General features: G+C 39.3%; 1 protein-coding gene across 3 annotated transcripts in view; it reads left to right on the top strand.

The window, feature by feature from the left end:
* LOC129741096 (ankyrin repeat domain-containing protein 13D) overlaps positions 1-13,704 on the top strand; it is a 29,849-nt gene extending 16,145 nt beyond the window's left edge. The window contains exons 3-5 of one of the 3 annotated variants that reach the window (XM_055732797.1): positions 1,669-2,766; positions 2,825-3,164; positions 12,558-13,704. In XM_055732797.1, the coding sequence (XP_055588772.1) occupies positions 1,669-2,766; positions 2,825-3,164; positions 12,558-12,831 (1,712 nt within the window). In that variant the 3' untranslated portion in view covers positions 12,832-13,704. Of the gene's footprint in view, positions 1-1,668; positions 2,767-2,824; positions 3,165-3,363 lie in introns of all 3 variants that reach the window. The other 2 variants (XM_055732798.1, XM_055732799.1) reach the window with 2 other exon arrangements.
* Positions 13,705-13,996: the final 292 nt, after the last annotated feature.

Consider the following 13,996-nt stretch of genomic DNA (forward strand, 5'->3'; position numbering starts at 1 on the left):
ACAAAAAAAAATATAAAAGACAAAAAAACTCAAAAAAGACAAAATAGACGAAAAAAGACACAGAAGACAAATAAGACACATAAGGACAAAAAAGACAAAATAATAAAAAAAAAAACTCAAAAGACAAAAAAACGAAAATTAAAACAAAGACAAAAAAACATAAAAGACAAAAAAACAAAAAAGACCAAATTGGTCCGAACGATACAAAAGACAAAAAAAAACCTAAAAGACTTAAAAATTTTAAGAACCAAAAAGACCAATAAGAATGAATTTTTCACTTAAAGTTTTGAATACAAAATGAAGAATAAAGAAATAAGAATGAAGAATGAATAATGAAGAGTACACAGCAATTTTTTTTTTGCTGGAAACCAGCAAAATTTTGCTGGTTTTTGTCCCGCTGACTTTCCAGCAAAATTTTCAGCAATTTAAATTGCTGGAAAAAACAGCAAACGTTGATGCTGGTTTCCAGCAATTCAAATTGCTGGAAAATCAGCAATCCAGATTGCTGGAAACCAGCTATTTCTTCCAAAACAACCGGCTGTATTTAGTATCAAATTTATATTTCATTCATAATTAAATATTGAATACTGGCTGTGCATATTATGGGCAATAAGTAACAATAACTTTCTTCCATTTTTCAATAATGTTTGTATTTATTTCCAAGAACTTTTTCTAAAAATTTTACAACACCGGCTCTAGAGTGGCAGCTTTGTGCCAAAGTGTTGATCATTCGCCACCTGAGAAAAGAATTCTGATTAGTATCTTTTATGAAATATCTACATGTTAAATAAAAACTCACCCTTGATTTGATGTCTGGTTGCTAGAATATAGAGTAAAATAAAAATAATTATATTAATCTGACCAAAATTCGTAAAATAGTCTTACCTTGCATCAGCATACAAAAACAAACAGACTTCAATTTGACAACTCGATTGCTGATTTTTCAGCAAACTAGATCAATTGCTGGAAAGTCCAGCAATTTGGAAACAGATTGCTGATTTTTCAGCAAAAATAACAAGAACACAACCGAATGCTGAAAAATCCAGCAATTCGAAAACCGATTGCTGGTTTCCAGCAAAAATTTGGATTGCTGAACGTTTCCAGCAATTTTTTTTGCTGGAAATCGAGGCAAAAATTTACAGTGTAGAGAATGAAAAATTAAGATAAAAATATAAAATGAAGAAAAAGTGTAATGAATCATGAGTAAAAAAACGACGAATGTAAAATAAAGAATGAAGTTTAAAAACGAAGAATGGGGAGGGTAAAGAAAGTTAAAAATATAAATAACTTTAACAAAGGACAAAAAGAACAAAAAAAAGGAAAACTAACAACTTAAAAAGAAATAGGTGGGAAAAGAATTTAAATTAGAAAATGAAGCAGAAATGAGTAAATGATAGGCAAAATGGAGACAAAAACTGAAAAAAAAAAAATTAAATTTCCATTCAGAAAATGAGAAAAAATTAAATTTTTTATAACTTAAAAATATTGAATTGATGTTTTCTAAACCAAAAATTGAATTTAAAAATTTGAAAATTTGCAAAGTTCTAAATTTCTAAATTTTATTTTTTAATGGAGTAAATCCATAAATAAACGTCACACTAAGAGAATATAATTTATTTAAAAGTTGAAACTTTTGAAGTCCTTTTTTACCTTTTCTCTCTTTTGCAGTGGTCCAGGAAGCGGTTTGTTCCGGGGACGCCGGCATCCTGACGGCAGTTCTCGAGGTGCGGGATCTGCAACGACACATCAAGCGAGTTTCACACGTACCGCAGCTGCTACAGCACCTGCAGGACACGCCGGACTTCTACGTGGAGATGAAGTGGGAATTCACCAGCTGGGTGCCGCTTATGTCCCGCGTTTGTCCCAGTGATACCTACAAAGTATTCAAACGAGGATCGAACGTTCGGATCGATACCACCCTACTGGGATTCGACAACAACACGTGGCAGCGGGGCAATCGGAGTTATATTTTCAAAGGTCATTCCGAAACGGCCACGATGATCGAGATTGATCATGACACTGGAGAAGTTTCGGTGGAGCATATGAGAAATCTGGAGGCGGAGACAATCGACGGTATACCTCCCACGAAAGAATCGGTTGCATTGCGGTTGCAGGCCCCGGTCATCTGCAATCACATCGACATGGATAAGATTAGTTTCGAACGGAACAAATCCGGGTTCTGGGGATGGCGCAGTGAAAAGGTAGAGAATATCAACGGATACGAATGTAAGGTGTACGGGGCCAGCAATGTAGAGTTTATCACCCGCACTCGAAGTGAACATTTGAGTGAAGAACAGGCTCGCGTTAAAAGCTCTCGAACGCCACTGCAACACATCCTAGGTATGGCCGAGGAAGATTACGACCACGCAGGCGCCAACTCAGCAACACAAAGTGCCCTTAAGGACTCCGCTAGCTCTTCACCTCCGGTGGTGGAAAACTCGGGAAGCAATTCTCCTCTGCTCGCAGACGTCGCTGTTGGTGGGCTAGCTGCAGCAGAAGCACTAGCTGCTGGTGGAGCTCCCAGTGTTGAAGAATACTTTTCTGGCGAGGATCTTCAAGGACGAGACGTCGGCAAACCGAGAAAAATCTCCGCCAAAGTGCAACGATTCAAGGCGAACCTGTGGCTCAGCGAAGAGTTCCCCATTAAACTGCAGGAACAGGTTCTCCCCATTTTGGATCTGATGTCAACGATGGCCAGTCCGCACGTTTCGAAACTGAAGGACTTCATCACCATGCAGCTACCTTCCGGCTTCCCTGTGAAAATCGGTAATTTCTGAATAATTTCCATTAAACATTTTTTTTAAATAACCGATCATATTTGCAGAAATACCTCTGTTCCACGTGCTGAATGCGGTGGTAACGTTCGGGAATGTGTTCGCCATCGAAACGCCGGTTGGGCACGTGAGTCATCTGGTCGAGACGGACGAGCGGACCACCTGCATCATCGACGATAGCTGCTTTGATGTTCCGGCCGAGTACGTGCGCCGCGGGGCCGACTACCGGCGCCAGATGACTTTCGAGGACGAGGACGAGCTGATGCAGTTCGCCATCCAGCAGAGCCTGATCGATTCCGGCAGCGAAAACGACGAGGTCGACATCTGGGAAGCGCTGAAAGCGCAACGACCCCTAACGCCAAACTTCTACGAAGACGAGCAGCTGCAGAGGTACTTTTTCATTTTTTCGTATTTTTAATTTGTCTTAAATTGACAAAACCATTTTGAAACGAACTTTTTTTAAATTAATTTTTTTTACTTGCATGTGAATTTTTCTAATTCTTATTTTCACTAACGCTTAACACTTTGCTGAAAACAATCCTTATCATGGGGCTTGAATGTCAATAATTTCAACGACAAAATTGAGTAGTTCCGAAAAATTGGCAGATGATAAAAATGCTAGAAAAGGATCGCTCATGAGCAGTCTGTCGCCCAGTTCGCTTGTTAAAAGTCCCCTCAAAAAGCTGTTCAACAAAAGTTGAACCGTTTTTGCTAGTTCGTAAAATTTGCTTCGATGCTTTACCTTTGAATTAGAATCACACTTCGTAGGAATAAATTTGATAAACTCCAACACTTGAGACCGATAAAAGCTTTGTAGCCTTGAAACAAATTTTTCGTCCTCAAGTAGAATCCGTTCAATCCTCATTGGCCTTACTTTACCTCTAACAACGCTTGTAGAGACATTTAGTAATTTCATTTTATCCTTTGAAATGTAAGTTTCTTCGATTCTTGATTTTTTTTTATAATAATACTCGTAAAAACTTCAATTAACATCTCCATTCCATCTCTTCTCCAAGTACAGTATGACCCATAAAAAGTTCGTAATTCTGTCAACAAGGTTGAAAAACGCTTTTCTAGATCTTACATAATTAGAAAACATTTTATCCATTAAATTTATTTATTTAATGTCTTTGATATAAACCATACAGACATATCTTAAACTAAAAACGTTTGACACTTCATAAAAAACAGGACAACAATTACCTATACATAGAGTGATTTGGGGTAAAAACTGTGCAACTAGATGAAATCCACAAAAAGTTCTGTTGTCGAAGACGTCTCGCTGATGCATCAATGTGGATACTTTATAGCAGTAGGAGCTCTAGCAGTCAATGTTGTTCATCAACAAATCAAAAACAAACATTCTTTGGACGCATGTTTGTCTGCGTCGCAGGGTCTCCTCAAGACTTATTAGATTGCATCGTTCGGCATACGGTGGCAGTCGAACGGCATCATTCCACGGCAGTCGACGGAGTGCAAATCGTAGGAACTTTTTATGTAGTCTTTCAGTGTGTACTGTTTGATGAGGCGCCCAAACTACCGCGGAGTATTCCAAAACGCTGCGCACCAAGGCGCAGTACACTGCTTTAAGACAATATACGCTCTCTCAAACTCAACATTTTTTCTACGAATAAAGCTAAAAATGGCAAAAGCGTTTGCGGAGGAATTCTGATAAAAAATAACTCCGAGATCTTCAATCGAAGCCACTCGTTCTATTTTTGCTGTTTGCCTACAAAACGGAGTTGGAGTTCTTGCTCTGCCGAAAGTTATACATCGGCATTTACTGGCTTTAGCTTCCATCCTATGAGACTTGCACCAGCCCAAAAGTGTCGAAATGTCGGTTTGAAGTGCTGCACACTCCACTGTTGATCCGGTAAATCTTAAGGTCATCTGCGTACATCAATAAAGAGGATTGCTCTAAACAAGCAAGATCGCCAATAAAAAGGATAAAGATTAGTGGTCCTATGTGGCTGCCCTGGGTAAACACCGGAAGGGACGTCAAATGGCAGAGATCTGATTTCTCGTAGATTCACAAATGATCGTCGGTGTGTCGAGTAGGAGTAGAGCCATTTTGAAGCCTTTGCTTGAACGGGTTGAGGGGGTTCAAATCCGCACTGCTCGGGGCCAAAGATTTTTCGGTTAATTCGTTATATTTTTCTCCAGCCAGGTTTGGGTCCGTTTCGAGGTATGTTCTCGGGTTAACCAAAGTTTGACCGAATCCACAGCACCTGATTCTTCAAAATATCCATGTAAAGACTTCAACATTATTTTCAGGGGGCATCTTCAATCCGTTCGAAGCAACTGCTCCAATCCAAATATCATCACCTCGGTGGGTGGGATGCTTGTGGTTCACATTCATTGGAACATCCTCACCCTTCAGGGCAGAAATATACCGACCCATACGTAAATTGGACACCAGATCAATCGAAAAAAGTTTCTCGTCTGAGAACAGGACAATCTGCTGCTTCTTCTTCAACTTAGACAGCAATTGCTTTCCGCGCTCGAGTCGCAGTGCTCTTATTCGTTCGTTGTCAAATGGCACATGGCTCTTGCCCTTGGTGATGCATCACAGGTCATTTTTGACCAATCGTTGCAGGGAAGAACTCGAGATATTCGCTTCTTTAACGAGACTCCAGATTGATCTTACTAAACTACACACTGGCCGTTATTCTGCGCCGCGCGTGATGTGACGGTAGTCGAGTCATTCAAGTCACTCTATTTCAGTAGTCGGTTTAGGTGAGGAACGTCACTTTGGGTGAACTTTGTGAGTTCTTACCCTATTCTCGTAGTCACCGTGGGTGAGAATCATCGCATTCAGGTAACGATTTTAAATGAGCATTGTCGGTACCTTTTCAGGTGGTGACGAGATAGGAATTTAACCGAAAATTTATTGAAATCAGAATGTTATGCTCTAAATAGTTATAATATATAGATAATTATAAAAAGGAGTGTATTCGAAAAAAATGCAACACTTTGTTTCGTGAATAACTTTTGAATGGGAATTTGGATGGAAATTGATGAAATTTTCAGTGAAGCTACCTAGTAATGTATTGTATACGTGAACAAAATTTGGTGACAATCTGTCAAGTGATTATTGAAGTTCATTGACAATTTTTTTTGGGCAGGATCGAGAAAAATCTAGAAAAGTGCCAATGTGAGACCCAAAAAAAGTGGAAATTAACTATTCGGCCGAAGTTTACATGGTAAATCGTTAGGTTAGGTTTGTAGGTTAGGTATATTGCTGATCCACTCTTTTTTTCTATTTCTGCGATAGCTGATTTGGGCTCCCGTAGGGTACCACTGTAAAAAAAATTACAGTATTCAAGAAAAAAATGAGCATTGTTCTACATAAGGATTATTTATCGACTGAAATTAAATCGGATGAACAAGCGGAACACATTGAAATATGATTTAATAAAAAGTTGTCAAACAAACATGTTTACCAAATATTATTATCGGATTATCTATTGTTTATAAAACAAAAAATTGTGTTTGCCTTGAGCAGAACACTTATCGAAAATTCTTTCTATACGCTCAGTGCTGCTCCCTTCTGAGAAGGGGTATCATAACAGGCGACTAAAATAGCTTGTACACCCTTCATGAGGGTCAATGGTTTGAGTATTAAACAACTTCAACGTCAAATAACATACAAAACTATCAAAGCAACCGTTGTTCGTATTCGCACTGTTTTTATAAATTTCAACATACTTGTTTTTATGAACAAAAAGATTCCCATTTGAGCATTCAATAGATGATTTTCTTCTCGAACAGAGTAAAATTAGAAAAGCAGAGTTTCGGTTTAATTAAAATTCAAATCAATTTTTTTTCCGGATGGCAATATATGGTTAATAACTCGTCCAAAAGGTCAACCAAAATATATTTTTACCATTTAAAGCATTGTAGATGGCTCTGAAGTACTCACTTCCAACATATATACTTTTAAAGCAGATTTGTTTTTCCAAGACACACATTGGTTACCATGGCTAATTGCATGAATCTTGTTGCCCGAACTCTTAAGGTGGCGTTGAGAACATCGAAAGTCCGTATAGAAGAATTAATGTTCGCGGCAAAGCCCACTTCTTTATCTTGAACTGACGGTATCTTTGCCTTGAGCGTGGTCAATCAGCGGTCAAAATCACGGAAAAATGAATAATAAAAAAAACCTGTTTGCGATGGGGTCAATCAGCGGACAAATTAACGAAAAAAATGAAAACCTGTAGTTGTTTGAATAAGTTTAGAGTTCGACGACACGGTAGCGATCATTCATTGAATGTTGGATTTCGTACTATGTTTTGCAGTCGGAGTTATCCGTATAAAGTTTAACTGAAAAGCGGTTAGCGTGTAGAAAACCGTCAGATTTTATACTGATTTGACAGATCGCACATATTTCGCAGTTATGAGTGCGCAGTCCAATTTTTTGCGATGCGAATGGTATTATTTCCTATAATAGATTATTCACCGTACACAACTCCTTTTTTTAACTTCTCATATACGATTTGTTACATTTTAACGACAACATAATTGAATTCGACCAGCATATAAAGTATCAAAGACGCATTTATCGCATCAAAAATCTTCGTCATGCAAAATTCGTTAATTCTCAGGCTATGGAAAAATGTGTTTTCAATAATATAGATTGTTTTTTGTTTTGTCTGGGATTTTAACGCTCGTAATTAATTCAATCTCAATGAATACTAAGAATAATAATATTTTATTCCGATGACTTTAAGTTTTGTCCTCTCTTGCAAAATAATGATTTGAAGATTGATTCAAGAATTTACTTCTGTGTTTACTGCTCCGGATAGCCTACCGCACGGAAGGCTACCGTCGCGCGATTAGAAATTTTCCCAGTAAACTCAATACTTTAAAGACCAAATAGAGAGCAAAGTTTGAATAAAAGTGAAGATTATTGATTCTGTGATGTGAGAGGTATGTAAGGGTTTTCTCAAGCTCGATCTGAAAATATGAATAGAAGAAGTAATAAAAAATCAATTTTTTTTGACTGGTTCGTCTAGCTGTCTTATAAATAGGTTTGGCTTCCTTTCTATAACGTGGAAAAGCTGCCCACCGGTAAAATAAATAGCAAAACAAACATATCTTCAAATCTATTCCACACCTACCCTATTTATAATTCTTTGAAAATTAGCAGGTTCCGTATATAAACCAAATGGCATCCTCAAAAAGTAGAAGTATAAGACACTTTGATGCACTATGGGAGATACCGATACAAAGAGGTAGACAAAAAAATTTGTTCAACGATTTGACGTTCATACCTGCTTGTTATGATCGAAACATAGTTTTCTTAGATCATTTTTTGACAAATCACGATCAAATTGGATAGTGGTATGTTTTGCTTGCTGCGCCTGCTTGCATGGAATTCTCCCATAGTAAATGGACAAAAAATCTTAATACTGTACAACTTTCTAACGCTCTAAATCTCTTTGTCACATGTGGTCGCAGCTCAACTCATCAAAACTTTTTAGCACACTACACACTTAAAACTAGAAAAAAATTGAACAGCATGGACATACTTTTCGATATTTTTCTTTTTTTCATGCGTTTTCTTCTCTAAAGGCACACAAAACAGTATGTTTTTGAGGCCCGGTCTCGGTTTCGAAAATTATGACTCGATTTCCGAAGATGGCACCTAATATCCTGCAAAAGATTCCGGGAAATCCGCATCCTGTGAAGCGCTGCGCTCATCGGCTTACTCGGCTCAAGTCAAAGTCTTGTAACGGATTTGTCTTGCCCACAATGTCAGTAACTTGAATTAGGGCGCCACTTCCTGAAAGGAAGGTTACTGACACAAGTTTATTGGATGCCGGCCGAAACTCTTTAACAAGGCGGGTTGGGTTTTATGGTTTGACTTATCTCACTCTGGCCCACAGTAGGCCTAACTCAAACAGGGTAAATAATTTAGCACAACCCTGGAACGATTTTCACAGGTAAGAGAATGTAGTAGGACTACCGATTCAAAACCTCAATTTCTAATAAGAAAGTTGTACTCAAGGTAGACTTGCGTTCAAGTAGATTGCATAACCAATAGGCGCATTCCGAATAGGAGAGATAACCAACATAAGTTCTTTTATGGTAAAATACTTTCTATTATTGTTATTGTGTTTCCTATTAGCTCCTATCTGGTTCCCTTACGATTCTACGCTAAGTTTTAACTAAGTTTTAAGGATTAACTAAATCTAACAGCCGTCATTCAGGAACAAATGGTTTTGTTTTTGTACATACCAGAGTCGCTCGGAGGTTGGCGATAACGACTGAGAGGGTGTCGGTACGTACTGCGTTGGAGGCTTTACAACACCGGGGGCTCTCAAACCACAACCGTGTGTGTCGCTGCTGGAGGTTACCTTTCGTTGCAGCTCGATGGCGTAGGTGGGTAGTCGTTTTGGATGGTGACGTAAACGACCAACTGATGCAACCGACGAAAACAGCCTGTGCAGGAAGGATTCTCAAGACCCGGGGGTTTCTCAGACCACAACCGAGACCTTCACCGCGTTTGCTCTAGCACTGCAGATCGATGAGCTTTGGTATTGGCCGTGTCGGTAGCCCAGACTCGCACCCACGTTGACGCGGGATTCCTGTCAACGGTTCACATTCACAATGTGTTATAAACGGTGAAACAATTTTTATGTTCCTTAATTGTTTCTTACCTTTTTACCTCAACAACGCTCGCTATTCATAAGCGTATGATTCGTTGATATGAACGGCTATTATCCCTGTACCACTATTAGATATTACAAAAGGTTACACGTGGTTCTCAAATTAACTAACTAGTTCCTTAAGTACTTACTTCACGAATCTATATAATAATTTCACGAAATAATTAGTATATACTATCCAAAATACTGACAACTCTAAACAGAATCAAAATGTCTTTCTATACCGAAATTCTTGATTGTCCACTACAATTAGCAATATCGCACTCCAAAAATTGGTTACCATCCGGTTTGGCGCTTCGCAATCAAGTCCTCGAGGCAAGTTTCCCTTAAGGCAGTCAGGGCATACCCAACAAACATTTTGGCTGATTAAAAACGCCAATTCTCTGATCGTATGCTGTGTTAAGATGCTGATTGCTGTTTCAGCTTTCTGGCTGAAGAATGAAATACTTCAGCGCTGTTTCAGCGTGTAAGGAAGTTTTATTTCAGCCAATAGAAAGTAGGGGAAAATTGGTTGAAGAATAACTCGTTCAGCCTTTGTCCAACCATTTTTGACATTATTCAAATTTGACAGCCGTCAGCTGTACAAGGGTAGCTTCGAAAGCACCTTTCAGCAATAACAAACTTTCTGTTATTCATGTCATGATAGCGAATGGATAAAAATAATTATCGATTAAAAAGTCTAATGATTCGAAATTTCTCACTTTGCTTGGTAAAATGGCCTAGCCGGGAAATTTATATTTTATTCTCGAAGCAATTTCAATTTCTTCATATGAAATTGAACTTGATTGAGTGATATTTCGGTCGCTTAAGAGCGACACTTTTCTGATCTTTCGCAGAATGCATGGTTGGTTCTGCTTTCTGCGGCATGAGACCAACAAGTCGTAGGTTCAAAGTTCGAGACAAGTTCGAATGAAAAAAAACACGGGAGGGGAAAAGTAGCTGGCAAACATCGGACGTACATCGGTCAACATTATTTTTGTTTTTTTTTTTTCTGTTGATCCGTCAATTGACGTTTCATGTCATCTTTGCTGATTAATTTCTCCATATCTCGATGTTTAAGGGCTGAACAGCAGCTTCTCCCTTAATTTTGGTTGCCTTCTTTCAGCGAGATAGCTGATTTAAAATTAGAACTAAATAATGTTTCAGCGGTTGTTCAGCAAAAAATGTTTGTTGGGTAGTCCTATTTGACAAAAGGTCTGTTCTTGATATGCTATCTTGCTCCCACTCATACATACGGTGGTCAACCGGGTTAAGGGAACGTTTCCGTCAACTTAAGCCAAGACTATTCGCGCGCCAAGCTATTTCAGAAGGACCGTTTCTAGCGTTTGCTAGAAGAAGATTTACAAAACCCACCACGAGATGGCACTTTTATTTTGCGCTACTTTTATTTAAGCGATCCGTTCGGATACTTTAAATAGTCCGTTACAGTCTAGCATACATATTCTTATTAAGATTCTAAACTTAAGACCTCTCTTCTGACGACTTGAGGTCCGGCCTTTACTTGTAACTCGAGGCTCGCTTGGTTATCACAACTATCGTTAGCTCCCCCTCTATTCGAGTCCCCTATTAGAGATCAGAGACCTCTCTTGTAACGACTTGAGATCTTGGCTCCGCTTGTTTTGGCTCAAGGCCCTCTCTTTTTTGCCCGTCCGTGTGCCGAATCGTGAGCAGCTCATCCTGGACACGCGCCTGTCACAGCACACGTCCGGGACTTTACGAAACTACTCGGATGATTCCGGGCGAAGACGTCATTCTAAACCGACTCGAGTGACTCACCCACCGACGACTTGAAGTCATTCTACCCGAGAGTATTTCCCGGTGTGAATACTCTTTCCCTAAGAGTACGACTGAAGAAAAGGTATTGTCTTATCCCCGCAGCTTCCGTTGCAGGGGGCGCGTTCTACTCGGACGGTAACGGTGAGGATATCCTACACACGTACGCGACGTACCTAGCAGCTTAGCAGTTGCAGAAGGTAAAGTCTTATCTTTGTATGCTTTAACGCTATATAGGTTCGAACGCACTCTACTCAGATGCTCCCCGCCAAAGGATTCACTCTACACAGGTCGAGGAGTGATGCTGGTTCCAACTCCTCTACACAGGGCAGTCATGATCTGGGTGCACTCATCGCTGACCACGCGCCAAGTATTGGCATCATCCGCACGATGTTTTCGGCTGTCAAGTCAGGTCCACAGGCGATAATAATGTTCATGCGTACCCCTTCGAAACTTGAACAGTTGAACACTACATGCTCTGGTGTCCCAACAATGTCACCGCAGGTTGAGCAGAGAGGCATAGCCGCATGTCCAAACCGATGGTGGTACTGCATGAAGCATCCGTGACCTGTTAAGAACTGCGTCATGCAGAAATATTTCAATCCACGTTAGGGCACAATCGTGGGGACATCTTTCTACGATACGAATCGGGAGATTACCGGCAAAAAAACGTCACCAACACCGACTCGAATATCAGAATAACCTTCTGCGGTTTATAAAGTGACTCTTCCACCCAAGTTTTGAATAATCCGGTAGAAGCAACTTTTTACAGGATTTTCGGCTAATAGCCACGGGGCCTCAACCCGCGAATCCATCTTCCTAGGCTTGCTATAGGCTACCCTTTGATGATCATTGCTATCACGAAGCCGTTTCTGTTGCCATATATTCGCACGCTGTAGCATTAGCATCCTGAGTATTCCTCAGGTGTCAAATCCATCGAAACAAACGAAAAATCAACGATTATAGCAATCGCTAGCAAAACCTACTTCTCCGGTATTCAGCCATCGATGATGTCAGTTGTACGACAATCTAGTCCACTTCGAACTCTACACACATCTGAATCCAATACTTTTGTTAAACTAATGTTTCTTTGAATGTAACTACAGTTGTAGTACTTTATAAGAAAATGTGCTTATAAATTGGACCAATATTGAAATTTACTCTAATTAAACCGCTACCAGCTTTATGTTTCTCATCAAAATAAATTCTTCACTCACCATTATGTTATAAAATCAATATCCATCAACTCTCACCCAGTGCTCACATAAAAACCACCCACACACACACACTATTGCTAGAGTCAAATCGAGAATTCGCTTCTATGTGTTAAATTCCGCAGAGCTTTGCAAGAATCACTGATGCTCGGGTTCCAATCGGGTGGCGCTGCTCAACCACAATCGGCGGCAGCAGTAGTGGATGCCACGTTACAGCCAGAATCACAGCATCGACCGGCGGCATCCGACGAAGTCGACAGCATACCGGACTACCTTGATCCCAACCTGGAGCTAGCAATCAAACTCAGCCAGGAGGAGGAAAAACGGCGCGAGGAAGAACGCCGCCGCGAGGAGGAAATGCTGGCCGAGGTGCTCAGGCTCAGCCTAGAGGACAAGTAGTGGGGTTCCTCGGAAAGGTGCCGTGCATGCAGTTTTTAGCGTTTTATACTTCCTACTAAGAGAAATGAAAAGAAAATTCTGATATGCTTTCCAGCGAGAGAGACTCAGACACACATGAGGTCAGAAACAAAACGTATGTTCCAAATTGTTGTAAAAAACAATTGCTATTAATATTAAATTAGGCAATGCAAAGCCAAACAGATTTTACCGCTTAACTTATATAGGATATTGATAATGAAGTGAACGAAAGAAAAGAAAGAAAGGACGATCCAAGTGATGTGAAAATTCAAAAATTCACAATCCTAGTGTAATAACCATATTATATTGATATATGTATTAACAAACCTATATATTTATTATTATCACTAGCCATTTTATCGTAATAATAATATTTATACATTAGTGCGGAAAAATAAAAAAAAATAAAATTTTATATATCCTACTTATGAAAAAACAAAAACAAATTGTCGATCTCTCGTGGTAAGAGAAGAATAACTAAAAACCAAACATTTTCAAAACCAGCTACAATAGGTATCAGCTGCAAAGTCACTGCTTCTTTGAACTAAGAACCAGGTTCCATCACCCCTTTCTTCCCTTATGTGAATTGCTTGAGTCCTCTACAAACTTACTATAGGCTATCAATGAAGTATAATTGTATACCATCCATACGAAAAACCAAGGCTTCTTACAACAGACGACAAAAAACAACCAAATGTTTATTTTTCTGCTTATTAGTTGAACTATGCTATTATTATATAGATGGAACAAAAAAAAATCAATCTATTTTCTATTGATTAATGTTTTCATGAATTAAGTTTCTTTTCTCAATAAAAAAAAATCCTTGAACGAAATATATGAATGTAGTTTTCGAAACTCTTTTAATGTTTTTTTTTCCTTAAATCTTCCGATGTCCGTGAGAACAAACCGAACAATTCCCAAAATCTTAGTTTCAAAGTACGATAACGGACCTCACCCAGTTCTTAGATGGGCACTTCTGCCAGCGTCTTCGCTTAACGCCAGTCAAGATTCAAGATTCTGTCTAGCCTGTATCTCACTGCAATACCTCGACAAAGACGCTCTAGTCGAAGTGTGTTGTCGAATCCCTTCTGGCGATCCGCGTACAATAGCTCACTCCCAAACTCCCTAGCATCCAGGTTCATGGGAA

The sequence above is a fragment of the Uranotaenia lowii genome, chromosome 2 (genome assembly GCF_029784155.1).
Source record: "Uranotaenia lowii strain MFRU-FL chromosome 2, ASM2978415v1, whole genome shotgun sequence".
NCBI classification, from domain to species: Eukaryota; Metazoa; Arthropoda; class Insecta; order Diptera; family Culicidae; genus Uranotaenia; species Uranotaenia lowii.